At 38.5% G+C, this 22,134-nt stretch overlaps 1 protein-coding gene and 1 pseudogene across 1 annotated transcript; both read right to left on the reverse strand.

The window, feature by feature from the left end:
• Positions 1-2,292: 2,292 nt before the first annotated feature.
• Positions 2,293-5,396, reverse strand: LOC131319743 (uncharacterized; annotated as a pseudogene).
• A 3,169-nt stretch (positions 5,397-8,565) lies between these two features.
• On the reverse strand, positions 8,566-17,876 carry LOC131319745 (probable protein phosphatase 2C 76). Its single transcript, XM_058350141.1, has 9 exons — positions 17,556-17,876; positions 16,450-16,750; positions 15,214-15,341; positions 14,491-14,589; positions 13,909-14,067; positions 11,754-11,840; positions 10,241-10,332; positions 9,687-9,761; positions 8,566-8,999 (listed from the first exon to the last, which is right to left on the reverse strand). The coding sequence occupies exons 2-9, from the start codon at positions 16,707-16,709 to the stop codon at positions 8,841-8,843; spliced, it is 1,059 nt and encodes a 352-aa protein (XP_058206124.1). The 5' UTR covers positions 16,710-16,750; positions 17,556-17,876; the 3' UTR covers positions 8,566-8,840.
• Positions 17,877-22,134: the final 4,258 nt, after the last annotated feature.

Below are 22,134 nucleotides of genomic sequence, written 5' to 3' on the forward strand. Positions count from 1 at the left end.
ATTCTGTATTTAGTTAAAACATGATCCGAATTTATGCCATATACGATGAGAAGTGTGATATTACCTATCCGGTCGCTATTAATCCAGTGAAATTATACACCCGTTAACTATTAGTCTCGTCAAACAAACGAAAAATCTCAAAATGCACTGTAAGGCTGAATAATTACTCAGTTTTCAAAGTGCACTGTAAGGCTGAATAATTACTCAGTTGACTCTTTCCACTACATTGTTGCGCAACCCACCACAAAGTTCATAGTAAATCTCATATCCGCGTGTGGTGCGAAGAGAATCGGATTCTCTCCGGGTCAAGTTTTTTGGACAAGACGGGCCGGACAGTTCAAATCTGGACCATACATTTATATTGGAATCTTTTATCGATTTTTACCGGTAAGAGTATCTGAGCAAAACCAAACCATTAATTGCAACAACAGACAATCTAAAATTTAGACTGTCCCATTCAATTTAAATTAATGACCGGAGAGGATCCAATTCCGGGGCGAAGAGTCGTTCTAGAAACAATGGTTCAGAAGCATTTAACAATCTCTGACGAGACGACTTTCAACCAACTGCCCCCATTTCATTGCTTGGGCAGTTGGGCTCATTCGAGTCTTGACCGCCGTACGTTTGTTGATTAATTAATGTTGTTTAGAACATACTTTTTCCCATGGGAACGCACCGTACATAAATGCATTAGGTAGAAATTTCATCGGCATTTCATCGGCGAAATTGCTGGGTAATTTGCCCTGCATGGTGCTGCATGTGTGTTTGATCTTATTGGAGGCATCTCTCGTGAACGGACGCGCAATGTGAAACGGAAACCGCGATGGTTTCGCTTGACGATCCGAGAAGTTCATTTCGCAGTCTTCGACGTGTTCGTCGTTTACGCCAAAATATTGGTTGATTCGGACATCAGTGTCCTCCTGAATGAAGCGTAATTGTTATGAGAGAAATGAACGATTAGTGTCGGACGGTTCATTTCTCCTGCGACCGGTACTTGATATTCGATCAACCTGGTTTTTTCGAACGGATATTTTCACAACTAGACTTGCACAACGAACGGCTTGAATCATCAGGTGGGATCGTGACGAGTCCCGTTTTACGTCTCAGCCACAGCCTTAGGTTGTGTTTCTGCACCGTAAACGGGAATGAGTCCCTTTTCGTGGCTACTTTTCGCACAAGCTTTTTCTTGCCTAATGGTATAGCTAGGCTGGTAGCCCGAAGGTTTTTACTCTTTCTAGCTAGGGCTAGTTGAACTGATCAAAAGTCCACTTTTCATTAACGTGGACGTTTTGGGTATTATTGGAGTGGAGGATTATACAAAGGGAGAGAGACTTGTCTCCATTGACTTGAGCATATTGTCAAGGGGGGCATGGGATCATCACGGGTTTATTCTCTTCATTTTTCTAATTCCCATGTTTAAGTCATCAGTAAAAAATAAGAAGAAGAGAGATCGAGCTGAAAACTATGATCTCAGAATTTTGGTCAAAAAATTAATTCTAAAAAATCGGATGATGGGTAACTTTGTGAATATATACTAGTACAAAAAACAAGTATGAAGGGTATAATCTTGCGGCAACATTAATTTAGATGGATTTAAAACTATGTGTTATGCAACTGGTTGGCGAAGCAAGACAAAAAATAAAATGAACCGATCAGTTTTCATGCAAATGAGGCTTGTGATGATGTCCCAATTGCGTAATTGGATCTATAGATAAGCCTCTTACCAATAGAATATAGACATTTGCAAATTTTGTTTGGCTGGAAATACAACCGGACGTATGGTTATCTTGTCCTAGAGTTAGACAGAGAAACAATCATTAGTCTTGGCGTCAACTAACGGGAGACAATTAAAACTGGGACAAAGTCTCTTATGGACTAAATTGGTAGCACGCGGGAAGAGAAGTAGTTGATGACCACACATAGAACAGACATAGCCCCTATAAATCAACTTGGAACTCATGTGCGGATGAATCACAAACCCATTCGTCAGCGGCAAGAACCGTTTCTACTTGGCTCTCAAAATAAAAACAGATCAACCAATATCACCAATGCAAGGTACAAGTATGAGAGAAGCAGCTCATTAGTATACTTGATCCACAAAAAAGCAATTGACAAATGCTCCTTGGTGTACAGCCATTTTTTCCCCCTGTTTTGTGGTTGTGTTGGGTACAATTACAATGTCCAAAGAGATAAAGCAGTAGCCCCTAATCTTACAAGAAGATCCAACAGATAGGAGATTCAAAAATTGACCAATCCAAAAAGAATCAAATAACCATGTTTTTAAATACACTCGGACTGCGGTTAGACTTTATGCTAAATTGCTAATCCATGGTTCTACTATATCCAAAAATCACAAAACCAAAAATATCGACAGTCACCTCTAAATCAACTGATGCACCATATTGTCAATTCTCTTTTAATTTGGTCGATGTAATTTAGAACCCTATGAGTCGATGTTACTTCCTCAGCTACTTTGGGATATGCTTAACGCCTCTCTTTTGGTTTCTGAAACATCAACTGTCTTTTCCTAATTGCTTTCTGCAGTATTCGCTACAATCTCATCCACCTTAAATTTTGAAATGTTCTGAATCATCTCTTGCCCAGCTTCCCTAACATTCTACCTCCATTGAGGCCACTGCCACATCAGTAACAACTTGAAGAAGTTCCAAAGGGATGGCTGCTGGGTCCAGCTCCAGGCATCCCTTTGGAGCATTTTGAGCTTCGAGGCCTGTTAACAAGTAGTTTGGAACCTGATGAGAGAATTGGAACATTTCCTGTCTGGGTATTCTCCTGAGTGTATCAGGTCCCATATCTCCACGAAATACAGTCCTGAAACCATAAATCTTGATGAGAGGAGCAACAGAAACACCTTGATCCACATTATAATCTTCAAGCACTAGCACCATGTCATACTTTTGTACCACCTCATCTGGGGTATTCCTATTCCAATAAGGAGACCGGTTTCTGTAAAGAGCCCACACATCTCCCTTTCGAGGGAATATGCATATGGTCCCATGCGGACCCTTTGCCCAAGCAACTTTGTGTGAAAAGGAATTAAGAGATGTGTTGATTTCATGTTTGCCGACCCTAAAATCCCCACACGTTTTAAAGAAACCAGAACCTATCCAGTTCATTGTACCAAATTCACTGCTGGATTTTGACTCAAGCAAACTTACCTGCAACTTAAATGGGTTCAAGGATATAACCTTATGAATCGTTCCATAGAAACGTGGCATGCTATCGCCAGTATCATATGCAGCCCAAACCTGGTTATCGCCGAAAGAACTTTCCATTCGGTCCTGGTCAAAATCATGAAAATCTGGATCCGGTACGTTGATTGACAATGGATTTACCTCTTCTTTATCATTAACACTAGAGGAAGTTCTAGCAACACTCAGTACCAGAAGACACTCCATGCCCATTAAGTTCATGCATAGCACCTTTCACAGAGCTTCTCTCTTTTTGTTTTCCATTGGCCTTTTCTTTCTTTGTGTTTGCAGCCTTGGTTACGGTCTCCAAGCTACATTCCTTTAACTTCTTGAAAATCTCTGTCCTAGCCTTATGTATCAGCATGCTCTGAATTTCAAAAGGCTTCAACTCTTTGATTCTCTTAGGCTTTCTATTAAGGCCAGAGAAACCACAGAACCTGAATGAGCTACCCATGGCCGTTTGACAAGTCGTGTTGCCTCTGCTCCCATTACCATTGTCATCTAATCCTCTTGTCTTCTTCACGAACCTCCCCCAGCCACCAGCACCCTGAGCTTCCTCATGATGTTGTTTCAGTTTACCAATTCCCTGCTGACCAACATATCCAGCCTTTGAAGCTACAGAAGGTAGTGATCCTGTGTTACCTGCTGTTCTAGCGAATGGAGCTTGCTGCATGTTTGCATGGTTCAAAGATGTATTACTAGAATTAGTAGCATGACGGCCGCCTACAAACTGATACCTTTGCTGAGATGACGAATTTGGTGGTTCAGAGAAGTTCGAAGGTGGCCGGGTCTCTGATGCCAGAAAAGCCTGATTACAATTGGTGCAATGGAGCATATTGTTGAGATATACCCTAAGATATTCATAATACATCTTGCACCGGTGGCATATAGTCCAAAAAGTATCAGTTCGCTGGAAAGATTGAGGGACCCAATTGTTTTGTGTCTTTGCGTTTGATGTTTTAATGTTCGAGAAGTTATGAAAACCATTTGCTTTTGAAGTTGCTGATGGAGGACCCTTGCAATTATTCGGAACTCTCTGTTGGAATCCTTGTGAAGCCCTCCTTCGGTTATGCTCTAATTTCCTGACCCTATCAGATAACAAACTCCAGGCCTCTGAAAGGAGCTTAAATGCGCCTTCTGCACCCGTGGATTTGCTTTTATCAGGATGAAGCATGAGAGCCAACTTCCTGTACTGTTTCCTCACTGTCTCAGGATCATCAGAGGGGTTAACGCCAAGTACCCCATACCAATCCACTTCCCCACTTACTCTATTCTCAGCAGAGATATACACATCAACAGTAATCAACATATGGGAGAGACCCTCAAGCCCAGGGTACAAAGTTTGGGCTTTCCGGACAAATTTCTTTGCACCGTCAAAATCCTTCTCGATTATCTTTCTCTCAGCAATTAGTTTTGCCCTGATGGCCTCTTCTTTATTGCATTCCATCCTATGTAGTGTGAATCTCAATACCCCTGGCTATGTCTTCTTGGTTCCCTAGGGCCAATAATATATACTTCACAAAGAAAGCCAAGACAAAAGCACATGATCAATATAGAACCTCCTATGGTCCTCCTAAGTTTTGAGCACAGAGGCCCATCAATAGGGCAATACCTGATTACCTGAAGCAAAACAAAAAACAATGTTTGGTAAACTCATTGAACTAGAGAAATTGCAAGAATTCACTCCAATTAGATTTTCTAAACCTCAAAAAAAAATGTGTTTCATGCAGTCTTGCTAAACATAAACTTTCAAACTAAGCCATGCTTCATGTCAACTCTTGAACAATATCGACCGTTTGACAACTTTTATACAAAACGAAAATCCAATACTTCTCTTCAGTTTCAACAACTCAGTGTCTAATTTGGTAACAAAATCCTAGTCTAACACGAATGGAAGAAGATTCATGCTTCCTAACAGAAATATCAAACTCAGATCATTCTAGCAGGGTGCAAAGTTACCATATCCTCTGGCCATTAGGGAAGTGTGCGCACATGCATTATTATTTCCTAAAAACTCTATGTTTCACATATTTAACATTACCAGCCAGTTCTACAAATCAGTTTGCGCGCACATTCCTCATTTGTTAGACCTCGGATACTGCAATTTTAGATTATGAAAGAAAACAGACTATGTTCATAAGCAAGAAAATCTCAACAAATGAGCCATATGATTTCACTCCTATAACTCTCTTTTGTAGTAAAAAAAAAAAAAAATTCAAATAGAAAAAAAAAAAAAAAAAAATATTTCCACTTGCTTCATTGAATTGGAGTCCCTCAAAATCACTTGTTCCAAAAAGGTACTGCTAAAAAAATTTATGCGCCGTGTTCATGATTTAGAGTCCAGTTGGCAGCATTACTACAAGATAAACTGAATTACGAATTGCAACATTACACTCTAAGCACAGTTCAGGGCCGGCCCTGGGCAGAAGCCCAGAAACCCACCGGTTCAGCCCCCAAAAGAAATGCCGAATGCGTTATGTTGATTCATCCGTGGCTTGTGGATCGAACATCCCATTACATCAGGAGGAGTGTTTATTTACCAGACTTCGTATATATTACTAAGTCTTTTTATTTTATTTTATAACTTAGGTGTCTGGCCAGCATTCGCGCACCTCGACTAATCCTATGGACCAATCCCACCGCCCACTTGCGGAATGAGTCCCAATTACAGCCAGAACAGAGCAAAGGTCTATACGGACTGGCCCCAAGAAGTTGATAGCACCTAAGAGGTTTTGAACTTGAGACATCCTCAACGCAGTCTTAAAATGGCTCCTAAAATGAGGCTCCTAATATTTAGCAAACCATTTGCTTGCTTAATTGTGGCTTTCAATGGGCTCCCCAAACAAGCTCCCAAGGATGGCTCCTAACACGTTTGTTAAATATAGGTAGCATTGTAGCCCGTTCTAAGTGGCATCCAGTCTTTAAATATACAGTATTTTTTAATACGGAATTTCCGAAAGATAAAGGGTCTCGTTCACAAAACAGAGAATGCTCTTGCTTGGAACCCACTTTATGTTTACGTGAACATTTTTAGGATTCAATTTAGGAGCTAGTATATGTAGAGAGTGCATTTAGGATATGCTCACAAGGGAGCGAACCCCCAACTCCCAAGCCTTATCCACTAGGCCAATCCTTTAGGATTGACATGTTACTCTGTTTAGGCATCTAAAATACCTACAAAACAGCAAACAGAGAGAGAGAGAGAGAGAGAGAGAGAGAGAGGTACCTGTTCGATTCAAGATGTTTCTCGTGCTGCTTCAGATTCTGATCGCACAGGAAATGGGGATGAATATAAAGAGACTAACTAACCACATAGAAAATCGAAGAATTTGATCCGTTTTGCGAATTATTATTCCCCTTAATGTATTGTAGTGTGTGTCGCTTCAGATTCGGTGCAACTGTACATTAGTACGTATTTTGTTTGACGTTGCGTTGACCTGATTTTCCCACCTAATTTCAGAAGGAAGTAGACAGTCTCCAGTCCACCGGAAATGAGAGCTCTGTGAATGAAAATTCCTAAAAGCCCCATGAACAACGGACCAACTAGTATTTGTCAACCCTAACTTGGGGCCTTAACTAGGGTTACTTTTTAACGTCGAGTTGGCAAATGAATGGCTCGTTAAATGAGGGATGGGGTTTCGCGTGTCTTGTTCGAATCGCGTCATTTTGGAATTTCGTGTCAATTTAAGTTCGTGTCAAAATAATTGATAAAAACATGTGAGATACTAATCCGACTTGTTTAAAATCGTAGTATTATTTTTGGTTGACTAGTACAAGTAAAAATGTTACACACGTACATAAAAATAAAGACATTCTAAAAAATAAAAGACATTTTCAAGGTTGTCATTAAAATCATAAAGTGTAAAAATCAAGAGAGAAAAATGTAACCAGCAATTATGACTAAAAAAATGCCTGAAGCCATGAGTAAACGTAAGTCTCAAAATCGATTAGTGTTCTTTTTATTGAGTTACCTAAAATAAAATAAAAAAGCATCAACAATACGTGAATTTCAATATAAATACTAAAGTACTAAAAGATTAGTACTAAAATAATAGGCTTAATGGCGTATCGTGTTTGAATCGTGTTATTCAAGTTAACGAGTCGACAATGACTTAAGCTATTACTCATGTCATTCTCGAGTTACTCGAGCTTAACCTATATTCGTCCCTTTTAAATTTCATATTGGTGGATAATGTTTAAAAATAGTTAACCCAAACTCTCTAACTTCGTGTTGGTTCGAATTGTGTTAACAATTTAACGGGTCATCGCCAAAATTCAATTCCCACCCCTACATTAATTACATATATACATATATATGGAGAGAGAAATTTGCACATACTTGGATTTCAAGTAGCACAATTTAGGCATGGAAAACGGATCGATGTCCTGCTCTAAACACTCTTAAGATTGGGCTAATTTTGAATCTTGGCGCGAAGCCATTTCTGCAGATCTTTAGACCATGTCAAGCTCATGGGCCGAGAGTAATTGAGTTACGGTGAAGCCACGCACCTTGTTCAGAATCCAACAATCTTTACATTTGCATCCAAAGAGAACGTAGATCAGAGTGGTCTTCAAGGAACACAAGCCCATCCTTCCTTGGGGATCCTAGTCGAGGCACAAGCCTTAGCCAAGGAAGGTCCATTGGTCTCCACTTTGAGGTTTCACTGTGCACATAAACCAAGAGTGCGAGTGGAATACTCAGAGAATGCTTGCAGTTGCATTTGACGACGTCCATGGATCACCGGTTTCTGTTTGCCTGGGCCTATTCCAACTTAATCCATGGATCACTGGTTTCGGTTTGCCTGGGTCTATTCCAACTTAATTGGGAGGGAAGCGTGTGGAAACAATAGGAATCGAACCTAGTCGCTAGAAGCATCACGGGCTGTATTCAGTATTCACTAGGCCAACCCTTGCTAAAATCGAGTACAAGTGAAAGACATGTCTCTCCTTTTAGGGGGGAGAAAGGGACGGGACGGGACTGGACTTGGACCCAAACTAAAACTAATGAACGGGGTTGTGAGACCTCTAACTACTGGGGCTGCGGGGCAAACCTTCCAAGTTCCTGTATTGCACTAATACATCAGTGAGAAAACTATCAACTCTGGAGCAGATGTGGTTTGAGCTACAAAAACATTCACTAATAAGCAACTAGTACATATGAGCGACTATTCATCCACTACCGTAATTCCTTTCCCTTCCACGGTCTTCCATTTTCCTTCAACGAATCCAAAGTTACAACACTTCGTTCGAATCGATACTAACACCCAGCTTAATTTCATCGCAGAAACAAAAACGAAGGTGGCATCAATGGAGAGAAACGCAAGTTATGATGGGCATTGGGCAACTGATCCCACTGTGGATAAAATAGGAGCATCATTTTATTGAGAATACAACTAGATTAACCAAATGAAACTAGTGCCAGGAAGATAACAGGAGCATAAACATGTGCCGGAATAAACATAGTTACATGTTCATGTTCACTTGGTAATAACAAAAGAACAAAACATACCAAAACTAGAAACAAACAAATGAATAAACAAATCTCCTCTTGCCGAGTGGGGCATTGCAATGTCAACATCTCCGGCTTGCTTTACCCAAAACGTTTGGGGAGGTAATGTCCTTCAAATGTATCTACTCGTGCTCCGGATCAGCTGGATCTGCCTTACGGTGGTGAAACTTCACCACAATGCAGGTGATATTGTCAGCACTGCCGCGTGTGAAAGCAGTCTCGGTTAACTTCCGTGCTGCTGCCTCAGGTTCTTCTTCCGTTCGTGCAAGTGAGACAGCGTCCTGGTTACAACACGTATGACGTATCAACAGATAATAGCGCTTAAAACCCCCCAAAAAATCTCTCTTATGGATTAACCAAAGCAAACAACTGCACAGGACATCATACTAGGTTTGTTGTAGGACTTGTGGATGGAAAAATAAAATGTGAGGTATTTGCCTACACAAATCCTTCAACCAGATACAGCCTAAGGAATGTTGCGTATACTCTACCAGCAGCAATAATCAGGAGATCCTAGGTCAGCCAATATTTCCATGACCCCAACTAACGTCTGTAGTCTTTCCTCTTGATTCTTTTTGAAAAACAGAAATTTCATTCAAACACCCAAAAGACACTAGCAGGATTTCAACAAAATACAATGAAAATCGCCGACATAGCCATCTCATCCTAGAACCGAGCATCAACCACATGATTGGATCCACTTGAATCAGCGGACAAAGATTATACCAACTAAAGGGGTTGTCCCCTATCTTCTTCCTTTTCTGTTTCATTTTTGTTCCAAAATTCTTTGATTTTGCTTCTAATAGAGTCTTACTTTTCCAGTTACATATTATAAAACATCGAAATTACTCTCAAGATGTCAGGCTCAAGCAAGTCCACATTTTAACTAATAAACATAGTAGTCATAACAAATGTCAGGCTACAAACTAGCCTGACAGTCATCGTACATCAAAAGGGGGTGGGATTACCTCATTGGGTACCACATCCCATAGCCCATCACTTGCCAGCACAAGCAATTCAAATTCTTCACCAATCTCTAGATCCTGAAAAATATGTGAAAATCAAATGAAATTCGGGATCATAAGCTCTCTTTTTAGGCTGATAGTCTTCAGAAATCATGCAAAACTTTGATATAGTAACGCAATTACCATAACACGGAGCCTCCTAAAACATTTGAATCTAATACGGTACTCGTCAAATGATAATTGATCCAACTGTCCGATAATCCCATTACGAGCGATAATTGATTAAAAGTCTTCCTATTGAAATTACCAACTCTACGAACTTTTCAACTAATGTTTTCCAATAGGACTACATCTTGCTCAATCAGGACCCTAGCTTTATTAATACACATACATCTCCCACGACCCCATCCTTTTTCAACAACAATAGAGGCTTTAAAAGCGTTCACCTATATATAAAAACTTTTGAGAGAGAGAGAGAGAGCATGCGGTGAAACTTCACCTCAAAGTTCATAAAAATAAAAACAAATACTCTAAATTCGACGATTTTGAAAAATTACCTGGATCTCAGGATCGGCCACAACAAATTGCTTCAACATGCGGTTACCAAAAGCACGGGACATTGCTAAGACACCACCTACTCTCCAAGTGCCTGAAAGAGAATGAAGACAAGGTTTTTATGTATCCCCACTGAAGTTCCGGTTTGATGCGTTATCCTCCCTCCATCTCATTTTAAGGGAAGTAGGGAACATAATGATTACATCAAAAAGTACTTAACTTTCCGATTATGCCTTTAACATTTCAAATTGATTTGAGGATAGCAACGTTAAATTACACATAGGGGTAATAAAGGATTTTTCCCAAGTTCCTTAGTTAATTTTGGAAAGTGGACATGCATTTTGGGATGTCCCAAAATGGAATAAGGGACTATCAAAATGGGACAGAGGGAGTATTACCCATGGTTTGAAATATCAGTGACACGTATTGGTATCGGTGGGTAACGATACCCGATGTGGCAGATATTACGGGGTGAATGAAAATCGCACAGATATCAGTGATACACGTAACGGTATCAGCCGATACGTAACAGTGGTATCAGTCCGATATGACCGATACGGGCTCTTATGGATGAAATATGGCAAAATCTTTGATGTGCATGTGTTTTATTTGCACAATTGACGGGAAAGGAGTAAAGAAATATCATTATTGAACCTTAGAATCAATAAAGCATCAACTTTATTGAATGATTTCAGATATTCTTTGCATCAGTGCTTTGATGGTTTCAGCGATTTTGGTTCTGAGTTTTATGTCATGTTTCTTTTCATTACCAAAACCAAGATTTTGAACTATGGTAGCCATTTTGTTCTTTTCGGTACATTGCAGGCTGAAGCGCAAGGCGGCAGCAATTTGTTTATGGAATCATACTATCTTACAACTGTGAGATATGTACCAAAAATGGGGGTCATCAACACCACCTAATAATCTTGCCCTATATGGATGCGTTTCTACCATAAATACTCTTAAATACTGCATTAAGTTATTAACAAACAAACATTGTCAATTTCGGGGATAATATGACTTAGATTCTCTAGTCCTAGATACCCATCAAAGTTTATGGTTTGATGCAAGTATAGCAGGGTAGACTTTGATCAGTCACAATGCAGGTCCAGTCATCTAAGCTGAAACATTTTTGTATCCATCCCTAGTCCATACTCAGAATCATCAGTGTCTTATGAAGACCTGGAAGTTAATTAATGCAGAAAGAAAAACAAGCCTTTGAAGTACTGTAATATCTACAGTAGACAACTGCACTGACCCAACTAGCTTGAGGAAGAGATATGAAGTAGCTATAACTATGAAGTACAAACTTTGAATTATCACTCAAAAAAAGGAACAATGCGAATCAATATGTCCCCATCTATTCAACAAGAGGGAATTCTGAGCTAAGACCCATTATATTGAGCCAGCCCCGACAGGTAAATATTTTGACAAAAAGCGATATCATAGTTGATGAACACCAAATCTCAGATTCTCTAATGAGAAAGAGTAGGATTGTACGGCATGAAGTCGAACCTGCCCACATTACAACGCCCCCAGCACTTTCAATTCTCTTGCGCTCGTCACTTCTATTTGGCTTATGATCCTCGGAAAGAGGAATTGCTGCAAAGCATAAAGCAAGAAACTTCTATAAGAACTCAAAGCCAAAATTCATCACAAGAAATCACATGCAAGACCAGTTCAACCATACAAGACAATATACAGCCACTGTTAAAACAATGTCGAGAGAGCATTAAATATCTATGCTAAAATAACACGACTAAATAGGGTAACATACTTAAAAGGACACTGCTAAATTGGTTAAGTGCTCTAAGCCACAACTTCATGCAGTGTGGACGGAAGCGGGAGGGGGAGTAGGGAGCACCAATTTTGCAAATGCATAGAACGATGTCTATATAAGCCATACTGCTACACCTAATATTTAATTTTGATTATCTTACAATTCCATGATTTTGTACATTCGAATGACCGTTATTGTTTTGTGCCAACGTGATCTACTCAAACTGAATTACAAACACAGAAGAATACAAAATAACTTAACGCAGTTATTGCTTAAAAGCTTACAACTTCCAACACCTCATGAGTTCGGACAACAAATTTGTGACCTACCTGTGAAAGCGACAAGAAGACAGCTGGATGGTGGCATGGTAACACATGGACTATAAGTACCAGGGGAACAATCAATGTTCTAAAAATAGGAATTAATCAGCGATTAATCAGCAATTAATCGATTAATCGCTGGCGGGGCCTATCCGACTAGATCCAACTAATTGCCATGCGCCGACTAATCGTCGAATACCAATTGCTATGGGCCGATTAATCGCCAATCACTAGGCCTTGAAGCTCAAAGGTGGCCGACCGCCCAACTAGCGCCTAGCGACTTTTAGAACGTTGGGAACAATGCCGACCATGGAAAGGTAATTAATAGCAACCAGCAACTTGTGTATGGCAATTGGCAAGTAATATGCCACCCGTAGCACTTTAATTCGAGGAATACCAGATTCACAACTTCCGCTAGTAAGTTTGCGAAGTAGCGAAACCTAACTTCAAACTTTCAGTTAATTCTGAAAATTCTCGTAAAATCGGGTTTTGAGATCCAGTCCATTACCCTACACATGCAGATTAGGCAACCTAGTAACTTCTCATGTCAAACATACATCTGGATTGTTAGTTGGAATGGATCGATCAAGCATGGTTGTTAATTTAAATGTACTATGTAGCAGCAGATAAAACTACCTATTCATTTAGTTCAAACTTATTCTTTCTTGTTGATGTGGATTCCCCTCAATGAATGAAAGACCCATCCTTAATGACCCATGAAGAATATAAACACTACTTGATTGCAGGAAATACACTGAGAATTTACAAAATAGGTGAATCAGCAGACAGTGCCAGTCACAAACCCACATGACATGTGCACCGTTGCTAGAACTTTCTTCGAGGAATGAATCCCATTGAGCCATAACAAACAAGTTATTTTCTTGTCTAGTACCTTACATTACTCTTCTCCTTATTCGCCAATGTTCTTTGTTCTCCTACTAAAGTATTTTTGCCATAATACTTTTTTAGTCAGAAGACTACCCAGGTTTAATGTTGGAAGTCCAAAAGAAGGAAGTGTTTATAAGGATAGAAGTTTAACCCAACTATCCGTAAGAAAGATATCACAATGAGACTGTTACTTTTTTTGTGAACTGAATAAGACTGGTACTTAAGACTACGATGAGTGTCTTTAATCTCGTCTCAGAAAAATGTCGTAAAAAGACTGGCTATCACATTAAAGCCACTAGAGTACCAACTAACCACAATAGGGTATCACATTAAATCTCCACAAAAATAAAATCAACCCACAAATGATGCATACATTTAAAAGTGAAACAAGTACGATTTGTTGGATAAGATGCGGCATCCAGAGTTGCTCTTCAATTGAATAAACCATTTTAATCCTTAGTTACTCAACAAAACCAAAAAGAAAGTGCACTGAGTTTCCACTTGAATCAAGGCCCATCGGACACCCAACGCATCCTAAAGTTTCTTCCCGCTAATTGACGCCATGCAATTCCTTCCATAGCAGCTATTACATCATTATTCCACTAGTCAGTCCCCACTTGGAAACTTTGTTGAATGCCATGAGTAATCACCAAACTTAAACCCTGTATAACGTGAAAAGTACCTGTGCCAGCCTTGGATATAACTGTCCGTGAATCTCCAACATTGGCAACATACAAATGACTGCCAACCAGAACTGCTGTGGAAGCAGTAGAACCATCATCGCGGTAAGTGTCTTTTTCAGAGTCCAAGAAATCTGCGTCTGTTTGTTGATAAGTTTCACCTGCAAGTATACACTTATTACCAGGTGAAACACATCCTACTACATAGAACAGTGATCTGCCCAGGATTCAACACCATGAAAACAGGATATAAGATGAGCTCAAATGCAATTTTTCAAGCTAGGAATTTGTTCACTTGTTGATAAGTTCACTTCTCTATAGGTTTCACCCGCCAGTTTATGCAGGTCACAAGGTAAAACACATCTTAATGGTTGCAAAAGCCACCTTTCTAAGCTCCCACACCCTGCAAACGAAGTATGACAAGGACTTGACTCCATTTTAACAATTCCAATCTGTCCTGCGCATGCTTTACAAACGTAAAAAATTTCAGCAGCATGAGATCCTGCACTGCATCCAAATAATTTGCCCTAGAACAACCAAAAAAACGTGGTTCTTAGATATGGAGATTTAGAAAGTTAACTTACTTATAGCCAATTTGGTATTAGTTAGAAATTGTGGATGCTTCATCAGGTTCTCAAAGAGATGTTCCTGCAGGAACTCAGCCGCACGAGAACCACCATGACCTGCCATAGTGCACATAATCATAATTCATAAAGAAGCACAATTACAAGGTGAAATCGACTCGTTTATGAGATGGCACTTAAGAGTTCTATAATCAAATAAGGCTTTGCTAGCTAACATTGATCATTGGATGAACACTAATCCTCCTCTCGACAACGACAAGTCATGATAAATCATAATTAATGAGGTAAAAAGATGCAATGACAACTGTTTGAGACATGAAATCTGTCTGGGAAAGCCAATAACCAAAACCCAGAATCGTATCTTAGCCTGGTTGGCTCAAGTATCTTACCATATTCAACAATGGCAATAAGCTGGTAACATCCTACGAGATAATTACGTTACTATTTCTCCAATCCTTTTCTTCTATCAGAAGAATACAGGTTCAACTGATATTAGAAATTGACGCAAGAGCAATTCCTATATTCATCGTATACCATGTTGGCATCCTAGGACAAATATTAGACACAACCAGCCAAAAAGAAACTTGACACTTAGACACAACCTGTATCTTTATCGCAGCCTCGAAGAAGACAATGATGTGAACCTAACATTTGATATCATAGTCACTCTTGAAATTACATCACTGTTCATGCATCAGCATAAAGATTGTTGGGAAAGCTAACCATCAAATATCCCAAACATGCAGACCGTTTCTCCATCAATCTTGGCAGTTTTAAGATCAAAGAAATCCTCCATGCTAGCTCTCTTTCCCCTAAAACTTGAATATCCACAGCTCAATTTTCCATCCTCGCTGTAAAATCAGAATAGAAGCAAACAGTAAGCAAAGCATACAAACAGAATAATTGTCAGCAAATAAGTAAATAGCATCAAGTTAAACCACCATCGACGAAGATAGAGCATTCAAAACGCGAGCTAGAGGGAGAGAATTTGCAGCAAAATAAATTTTGGAGGGGAGAGTGAAATTGATTCCTCCGATTCTGGGGAGAATAGTGGAAGTAAATACATAAAAATAAGAACATGTGAGAATAAAATGTTATCTCCAAACAGAGAAAATTTTACACTCCCCCTATTTACCATCAGGAGAGGATAGTAAAGCTATTAAAAAGGCAACTATCCACCACTAATCCTCTTAAATCCACGACTAGAGACTTGACATGAAAGAGGCCCAACATCTGCCTGCACTGCAGAATAATAGAATATGGTGGCCCAAACCCAAGCTTTGACCATAAAGCCAAGCAATGTCCCATGATGCAGTTCAATGCTTGGATTTACCTATCGGGAAACAAATACAAACTATTCTACAAAATGAGAACCTTACTTTCCCAACTACAGCGTATGCAGACGTTCCATGCATGAAGAATAGCTCTGTTGCCTTTCCAAAGACAAATTCAATGCCCAAGGTGTGACTATAGAAAAACAAAGAAACCACTAAATCCATCACCATGGCCATTGGTAAGTATATAAGGTCAATTTTGGACCCATGACAGGATGTCATCCACTATCACAGGAAAGGTGGCAGCCAAATTTTCTTAACTACTTTACTACAAGAATATTGATTGGCAAATAAAACTGGAGTACCTTTTAATATTTAAACACCAACTGACAAATTCTATTATACTGGAGCAACAAAATATCATAGTTTTAGAGGAAAAAAAAAAAAAAGCACCAACAGTGACAACGATGATAAATCACTTCTAGAAAGTGACCTGGCCGACCTCCCATCCGACATTGTACATTTACAAGTGGCCAAAACAATAAATTCTGGAGATGAGGACTACAAACAGCAAAGGCCATCACATATATACATCACAGGAACTGTAACAGCAGCAGCATGGTAACAAAACATTCAAAAACACATAACGTGATGGAAACATTTTAACCAAAAGAAAAATTGTCACCTTCTCCACCCTCCACTAGCATAGCCACCATCATCATCTCTCTCTGGCAAAACATCAACAATGGGTCCTCGACTAGCAGTTGCACCAGTATCCACCATCATTTCTGCTGTCTTTGTAAATACGCGATTCGACCAATACGTCTGGCCCCAAGTTGCATTCAAATTTCTTCCTAAGTTGCTCAGTAGAACCCTTCCTTTTGTAAATCTCCCAATAAACCCAGCTTGAAGAATCACAGACCTGAAGCAACTGCTGCAGAACATCTAAAAAGGACAACCCCCGCTTAAACAGCAAGATATCTACCCTGAGAAACCAAAACAATTTCTAACACCATCACTCATATGCTCATTAATTCTCTGTTCTGTCACTGGGAACTCAAGGAAAGTAGCATTAAATAACATAACCTTAATCGGAAATAGCAAACATCCGATTCGGGTAAATTAATCAATTCCTCCCTCTCAGTCACTCTCACTCGCACGTTTCCATATTACACAATTGCATTATTTCGGCTTTCCAAAAATACGAATCTTCTATTCAACTAAGCCAAGCACTCATCTTTGATTCACTATTCCTAGCCTCCTAGGATCTCAACCAATGTGAAACTCGAATTTTAAAAAACATTAACTCAACTTTCGAAAATTTGCTGGTCGCAATAAAACCTGTTTTCCTAAACGCAAAAATTCAAGTCCCAGCAGCATTCTCTGAGCAACCAAACAGTGGATAAAACTGCACATAACACGACATCTCAATTTTATACAAAGATTCATAGATGCTATCAACTCATTTAGGGCCAGTACTTTAAGTGAGACCTGCAAGTGGGCGGTGGGATTGGTCCCAGGATGAGTCGAGTTGCGCGTAAGCTGGCCAGACATGTGAGTTATAAAAAACATCTCATTGACATAAACAAACCCAGAGATTTCCAACAGATATATAACCAAACGCAACCCAATCAGCTATTGTTGAACAAAACATAATTCTGCTCTCCCTACGCAATCAGATACTGAAATACAGATCCACTAATAATTCTGCTAAAAACAGAAAGGAAAAAAAATTCAATAAAATTCAGAGCTGATTTAATTAATTAAAAGATAATCTTTCAAGCAAATTACACATCGGCGCTTGGAATCCGATCAGGGCGGCGAAAAGGAGCGGTGGGAAATCTCGGAGAAGATCCGAATCTGAGATCCGAGTAATAAAGTGAGAGAATCAGCTCGAATTCCGCATGATTGATTGTGAGAGAAGCTTTCTCTCTATGTCTCTCTCTCTCTCTGTGTGTGTTAGGAATCTGAAACCCTAGAGAGAGAAAATATAACTAAATAAAGAGGTATCGTTGTCAATTTGATGAATCTAACGTTAATGGAAAGTATGTTTAGAGAGAGACAGAGAGGAGAGAGAGAGAGGGGGGGAGGGGGGTGAGTACTGAGTAGCTTGTCACGGAAGAGAAGGAGAAACGTGGCAGTGCTCATGCATCGGTTTGGGGCGGGGGTAATTTTCGCCTGCACCTAGGTGCTGTGCTAATCTGTAGGTGGCGGCCGTGATCGGACGCCACGTATTTTAACCCGAGGCCGGATGATTGGTGGATCTTGACGTGGGTTATTGGGAGTGGTTGAACCAAGTTTCAAAATAATTGCAGACAAAAGGAAAATTTATTCAAATCTCCAATCATACTTTAAATTTCAATTATTATTCTTCAAATTCTTATTTAAAAAAAAAGTAAAAAAAGATCTCTTCACTCTGCTTCATTTTTTGGGAGAGATGATTGGTTGACTCTATTTTCATTATCATTATCTCTACATAATAAGTTTCATTCAGGGGGGAAAAAAGAAGAAGATTTGTATCACTCCATTCATCCTCCATTTTGGGTTTAAAATTGGCATTAAGGTGGTGTTATCCTTATCTTTTTGAGTTTTTTTTTTCAATTTTTTTTGCATTTTATTAGTTTTGCATTAAACTTTTATCGGTTATTAATTCGTCTTGCCAAACTTTTGTTATCCTTAGCTTTTTGGGTTTTTTTTGCGTTTTATCTTGGATATTTTTAAAAGTATTTTGATAAAAGTCAATTTTTTTTATTTTTTCGATTTGTCTTGACGAGATGAATCAATAATTAACAAAAAATTGAATAAAGAACAAAACTCAAAAACTTCCAAAAAAGCTAAGGAGAATAATAAGTGTTGAATTCATATAAGTGGCTTTTTGGAGATACAGAAAATAGTTTTGGGTTTTGTTTTAAAGATCATGAGAGTAAATTTGACACCGTGATAAAAGAGCAGAAATGTTTTTTTGGGTCAAATTGCTACATCAGGTTTAAAAACAAAAAAACAAAAAAACTTGATACTACTGTCAAATAAAGAAAGCTTGACTTCAAATCTAATATGGCCACAATCATATAAAATGGCCTCCACTATTGGCTCAAGGGAAGGGAGATGTAAAAAAGGTGTAAATTCAACGTGAATTGGGCATCAATCTTCGATTTTGATGCCAAAGCCAAAGCCAAAGCAGCCAAACAATATCGGGGTCGGAAAGTTTAGCATCCTATATGTACACAATTATACTCTTTATTTTATAGATACTACCATCGGGCACGTGCTTTGCAAGCGCTCAACACCTACGTACCATCATATATTAAACTTTTTGTTTGGAAGCAAATATTGCACATACAACAATTTAAAAAAATTATAACTATTTTTGTTGATTATCAAAGTGGATTGGGGGAGTAGAGTCAATGTCCTTTTTCATATTTTCCTTTTTTCCTCATAAACCTGAAAAATAATTCTAGATCCTTTAATTGTTTTTTATTGTTGTCGCGGGTTGGCTCAAATACTTTTGTGTGTTATTTTTTTTTTGGCTCCCATGTTTCAACTAGGGCTGCAAACGAACCGAGCCACTCGCGAGCGGCTCGTGACTCGGCTCGCTAACGGCTCGTTCGAGCTCGATTCATCAAACAAATGAACGAGCTCGAGCCACTTGATGCTTGGCTCGTTGAGCTCGTGAGCTGCCATATACAGTACATACTTATACCAAACGAGCCGAGTTTGAGCTTACATACATACATACATACATACATATACATACATACATACATATATATATATATATACATATATATATATATATATATATATATATATATATATATAATCTCCTTCTTCTAAGGACCACCTTAACTTAATAAAATAAGGACCTCCATTTCCCGATAGAATTTCGATGATCCAAGCCGCTCAATCTGTTCAGAACATGATTTTAAGGATACCCGCAAGAAATCAGCAAAAAAAATGACCAGAAAAGCATCATCCGAGCAGTTTTTTTTTGTTTTTATATCGAATGGTTCAAATAAAAACTGCTCAGATGAAGCCCTTCCTGGTCATTTTTTTTGCTGATTCCTCACGGGTACTCTTAAAATCATGTTCTGAACACATTGAGCGGCTCAGATTATCGAAATTCGAACGCGAAATGGGAGGAATGAAGAAGTCCTTATTTTAACTAAAATAAGGACCGCTTTATTTGAAAATGATTGTGTATATATATATATACATATATATACATACACACACATACATATACCAATACCCATACATGTACCAAACGAGTCATTCGAGCCTAGCCGAGCCGAGCTCGAGCTTTTGAATATATGTTCGAGCCAAGTTCGAGCCCACATATTTCAGCTCGATTCGAGCTCGAGCTGAGAAAAACTAAGACGAGCCGAGCTCGAGCAAGACAAAACTCGGCTCGACTCGGCTCGTTTGCAGCCCTATTTTCAACATTGAGTTCCACGTATCAGTTTCAATTGTAATATTTTCTTTAACAATGTCGGTCACTTTCATCATTCCGTACTTTATGATAATCATCAAACTGAATTTTGTTGGTCAAAATATGGAGTATTATACACAACTATATTGTATTTTAATTTTAATATTTTGGCCCTGCGGGTCCACAAAGCTTAAAGAGCAGAGTTTTAGGTGTCGTTCCGCTACGACTTTTAGAAAAAAGTCTGGTTTTGCCCTTATTTAAATTTTTTTCGTATTTTTTTATTTTGTGCCAAACAAATCAAAAAAATAAATTTTTTTTTACTTTTATCCAAATATTTTGTATAAGTACCACTTTTAAGTAAAAAAAAAACTTTTTTTTTTACTTAAAAGTGGTCCTTATTCAAAATATTTGGGTAGAAGGAAATTTTTTTTCTTTTCCGATTCGTCTAAAAGTCAAAAAAAAAAAAAAAATTAACGCAAAACTAACAACGATTAAAAATTTAAATAAGGACAAAACGAAAAAAGTGAAATAAGTTGTTAGTGGAACAATAAGTGAAATATGCTAACTAAATTCAATGGTCCCAATGTTTTTATTCCAATATACAAAAATATAATTAACACGTTCCCATGTTTTAACTCAAACGGGAATAGAGCATGATAGTCTTTCTAGTAGTATTAAATTTGAAATTAAACGGTGAGGGTCCCATGCGGCCCACTTTATTTGAGGATAAAAAGGATAAAATTGTCTTCAAACTCTTACTCGAGAGCCAATTTAATCGATGCAGAGCCCACTTGGCCCTCCTCGTTTAATGATATTTTTGATATCTCGTGTAATGATGCAAATGGTACGTATTATTATGTTTTTAGGTTTCGGAGAGTTAAAAATCAATCGATGCAGCCACAGGATCCGTCTCGTTTGATGATGCAAATGGCATAAATAAAATGTCTTTTGAAGTTCCATAGAGCTAAATCAATGCGGGCTTTACGTGACTCACCTATTTTATGACGCAAAGAGCATAATTGTCTTTTGAAATTGTCCGCAGGAGAATGACAGAGTCTGCGGCAATTGGATGAGCAAATTGTAAGTGAATAGGTACGTAATAGTATAAGAGGAAGAAATTAAGAGGCAGTGGTGCTTGTTTGGGCTGTTGCGTTGAATAATCTGTTGATAATGAACTCCTAGTCAGATTACAGCTCAGCCATCAAGCACATAAAGAAAAGACCAAAAAATGGGCATGAGCCACGTTACTGCCTGCGGTGATTTTCTCTCTTCTATTTTTCCACGTTAACTTCACAAGGAAATTAATACAAGTGGACGTGTAGAGAAGCTAGTCGTCCTAACCCGTCCATCTGGGGGCTTGTTCATTTTGGTATTTAGATTTTGAGTGAGGAGTGAAATGAAAGTAATAACTGAAGAAAAATTTATTGGGGACAGTATGCAAAGAGATAATCCAAAATCTCAAATTCCAAACAAAAGAAGCACATGATTAGGATTCGGATCGATCTCCTATGAGAGAATGCCTCTCATCATGTGAGAATTCTAATGAGAAGGCACCACCTATTAAATAAGCCGATCCAACGATGCAAATACAACTAATTTTTTGAAAACACCTACCATAAAAATCTTACCAGTGAATAGGGTGTTTGGCCTAAATTAATCTCTCTTAAAGACAATCAGGTTTTAGTTTACTTCCAATGCTATTTTATTTTTTCCGTCGTAATTTTGTAACCGAATATATTTTTTTTGACAAAAGAATTCAAAAGCATAGATCAAAATTAAAAAAATATTTTTTTTCCATCGTAATTTTGTAATCGAATAGTTTTTTTGACAAAAGAAATCAAAAGTATAGATCAAAATTTTAAAAAAAAATCAGAGATAAGGCAACACTAGACACTATGAAGTATGAAGACAACTATTCCAAACTTCTTTTTCTTTAGTCAA

The sequence above is a fragment of the Rhododendron vialii genome, chromosome 3a, assembly GCF_030253575.1.
Source record: "Rhododendron vialii isolate Sample 1 chromosome 3a, ASM3025357v1".
In the NCBI taxonomy this organism is placed as follows: domain Eukaryota; kingdom Viridiplantae; phylum Streptophyta; class Magnoliopsida; order Ericales; family Ericaceae; genus Rhododendron; species Rhododendron vialii.